Source organism: Ipomoea nil, unplaced genomic scaffold (assembly GCF_001879475.1).
Source record: "Ipomoea nil cultivar Tokyo-kokei standard unplaced genomic scaffold, Asagao_1.1 scaffold2761, whole genome shotgun sequence".
In the NCBI taxonomy this organism is placed as follows: Eukaryota; Viridiplantae; Streptophyta; class Magnoliopsida; order Solanales; family Convolvulaceae; genus Ipomoea; species Ipomoea nil.
In genome coordinates, this window is record NW_017619189.1 from 2,342,051 (window position 1) to 2,345,755 (window position 3,705).

At 34.1% G+C, this 3,705-nt stretch overlaps 1 protein-coding gene across 1 annotated transcript; it reads left to right on the top strand.

Moving 5' to 3' along the window:
* The first annotated feature begins 1,312 nt into the window (after positions 1 to 1,312).
* On the top strand, positions 1,313 to 2,556 carry LOC109156991 (protein BRANCHLESS TRICHOME-like). The gene has a single exon (XM_019304875.1). It carries the CDS (start codon positions 1,420 to 1,422, stop codon positions 2,326 to 2,328), a length of 909 nt encoding a protein of 302 aa, XP_019160420.1. The 5' UTR covers positions 1,313 to 1,419; the 3' UTR covers positions 2,329 to 2,556.
* The last annotated feature ends 1,149 nt before the right edge of the window (positions 2,557 to 3,705 follow it).

Consider the following 3,705-nt stretch of genomic DNA (forward strand, 5'->3'; position numbering starts at 1 on the left):
GTTCATACAGTTATGTGTATTTTTTATACAATTATGTACATTGTTTTTATACAATTATGTACATCCGAATCAGAAAATTTGTGTGTATTATGTTAAGAGTTGATGTGTATTATGTTAAAAGTTTATGTTTATTATGTATTATGTTAGATTATGTGTATTATCTTTTAAAAAGAGTATGTATATTTTGTTATAACATTATGTGTATTCATGTATAACATTATGTGTATTCAAGTATAACATTATGTACATTCTTGAACAGCGGGTTTTTTTTTAAAGAAAAGCCTACTGCCATTCACTGGGGCGGGAAATTTAAAAAAAAAAAAGATAATTAAAACGACGTCGTTTTGCATCTGGGCGCATAGTGCAATGTACGCCGTGGTGTAGGATATAAATTGCCTTAAAACGAGCTAACAGGATTACAGGGTGAGTCTTAAATCTCACCACTTTGGTAAGTCTTTGGGTATTTGACAATCAGTTGTTAGCTGATAGTTAATATCTCATTATGTTAACGAATAATTGATAGTTGGTAAAAAAAAAATGTTTAATAAATTAGTTGTTTACAAACCGCATGCATGTAATATGTAAAATGAGTTTAAATGATATGAATATATTACTTTATTTATTGAATTACCTTTAAACTATTTTTAGTTTTAGGTATAAATTTTAAAATAATAATTTTATTTTAATAATTATTGTTGTTACTTTCACCATTGTTATTTATTATTTTAACAATTATTTTTGTTTTTATTAAATAAAAATAATTCAATCTTAAAAATAAAATATGAATAAACATAAACACCACAATAATTATAGCTAAATTAGGCTTTTAAAAATAAAATGTAATCAACTGATGTCAAAATGCTATTTGAAGTAACTTTTTTATTTTTAGATATTCACATCAATAAGCCTAAAAGTTGTTTACCAGTTAAACGATCAAATTTTGTCAAATAAATCAAAATTTAATTGCTAAGTTGTTTTACGAACACCCCCGGCCTTAACATGAAAATCATACCCTATTCCGCCCTTATTTAGGATGGGGTGGACTTAACCGGTTTTGACAGTTCTAAATTGTATCCTAATATTTTTAGGGTTGACACGAGACGCAGCCAACAATTATATATAAATTATAAATATGTAATATAAGTATCATTTTAGTCTTTTAATTGAGACGAAACACGGTTGAACTGTTGAATTGTCTATTAGTCCAACTAACATGCACTCCCAACCATGTTACTTCCTTGGCATATATAATTAATCCATTTAATTCCAAACATTATTTATAGAAAGCACGTAGGCCATACTCCAACTACAGAACTTGGAAAGCAAAAGTGATGAAAAAGAAAATTAAAGCAAGTCACATATACAAAGCACAACTGGATAGGCCTCACAGCAAACACCCTGACGCCGCAAGAGGGGCTGATGACCACCACGACGATGATCAGACCCCAAGAACCAGAACCCATCTCCATTTCTGCTCATCATCGTCCCACCTGGAAACTGTACGAGAATCCCTTTTATACCAATCCCCACAACCTCAACAACAACAACAATAATCATAGTGCCCCTGTCATCAAACGCCACGAAAACAACCAAGTTCTTCACCGCCTGCATCTCCCCGTCTCCGCGCGCAAAATCGCCGCATCTTTCTGGGATTTAACGTTCGTGAAGTCTTCCTACATGGTATCGGAGCTGGAGGCGGCGCGTGCCCAGATCCTGGAGCTGAAGGCCGAGCTGGAATTCGAGCGCAAGAGCCGCAAGAAAGTGGAGTCCATGAACAAGAAGCTGGCCCGGGAGCTCTCCGAGGAGAGGAAACACAAGGACGCAATGCGGAAAATGTTCGACCGCCTCGCCGCCGAGGCCTCGTCGGAAAAAGCCCAGATCAAGCGGGTGAAGAAGGAGATGGAGGAAGAGCGGAAGATGCTTCGCGTGGCGGAGGTTTTAAGGGAAGAAAGAGTTCAAATGAAGCTCTCCGAGGCCAAGTTTTTGTTCGAGGAAAAAATGATGGAACTGGAGAAATCAACCGAGAATCTCCACCTCGAAAAACCAAAATCTCCAGACAACGTTATTCCGACAACCACTGTTTCTTGTTCTTCTAACCAAAGCAGAGCAGTGGCGACCAATAATCCAAGAAAAGCTTCTCCGGAGGCAGAAAACCCACACATCAAAAGAGGGATCAAAGGATTCGTGGAGTTTCCGAAAGTGGTTAAAGCAATCGGATCAAAAAGCAGGCAGTTGAGCACAAAGTTGGAGTGTCAGAAAGCACAGTTAAGGTTGCTTCTCAAACAGAAGAATCCTGTTCGATCCAACATTGGCCTTCTCACAAGCTAATTAATTATAAGTTTGCAGGTTTTAGTTTTTGCACTTTTTGATCGGTTGATGTTTTGCTGTTTGAATGAAGTTTTACAGTGTTTTCTTAGGGAATCATCATACAGTGTTTGCCTTAGTATACATATTTTTTTGTGATTGTAATTGATGTAAAATAGGCATGTTATATGAGGTTTGTTACTGGGAACCTTTCAGTTTCTTATGAATTTAATGTTGGTTTATGTATTAAAATGTGTTAAATAGGATAACAGAATTCCATTTATATAATATTAAAGTGTCTCCATATGGTGTTTTTAATTTTTCTTTTTCTAATTTTTTTTTTTTTTTTTTTGGTTCTAGCTAAGGTGGTCCAATTTCTCTCACATGTTAGGCCAAATCATTAACATATTTGGGAGAAGTATATGTGGAAATGAATTTAATTAGTACCAAATTAGTTGAAACCCTTATGTAACATTTAAACTCAAGTACAATATTTGCTGATTTATGGGTTTTGTTTGATACTTTTTCCTAACAAATAAGATATAAGGAGGGAAAATGTGAATCTCAATCCCTTACTCTTATATATACTACAGAATGTTCATCAAAGGAAATAAAATACAAGGTGTTTCTGATCCCACACATTCCAAAAAGGGAAAAAAAAAATCACTAATACAAAACAGTTCATTCGCGTACAATAGGGCACCTATGAACCAGACGCTAATAGTCTTCACTTTAGGCATCTGTTGTTCTCAGACGCCTAATATGGACTATAGGCGTATGTTCTTTCCTAAAAATCATTGAAAAATTTTAAGGTGTCAATTAGTACTGGTGTCGTTTGTACATGATACAATCCCAAAGTGAATAAGAAAGATTTTGCATTTCTACCAAATATTGCAAAGTGAATAAGAAAGACTTTCCATTTGTACCAAATATTGCAAGAACCTTTCAACGTTTTTTAACTTGTTTTCAGTATAAGCGACACCAATATTGGTTGGCACTATAAATTTTTCCATAGCTTAATTTGATGCATCTCTTAACAATAGATGAGAACAACTCTACCAAGTTTTTTAGATAGCATTAATAGCCGACTTAAATTAGACGTCGTCGTTGACACAAAACCACATTGATAGAGAAAAAAAATTATAGTCTTTATTGTTTTTCGTTTCTTTATTTGTATTGCAAAATTCATATTTTTAGTAAAAAGGAATTTGATTTGTTACGTTAAGTTTATGTGTTGATTTTAATTTAATGAAAAGAAATATTAAATATGAATACAGCTTGGAGGGGGGACAAAATGAAGGTTGGCGGATAAGAAAAGATTAACTTTAAAAATAATAATAATAAAGTTAGGCCAAACTGGGTATGCAACACTTATTGGATCAATGAGGAAGCAATCTCATC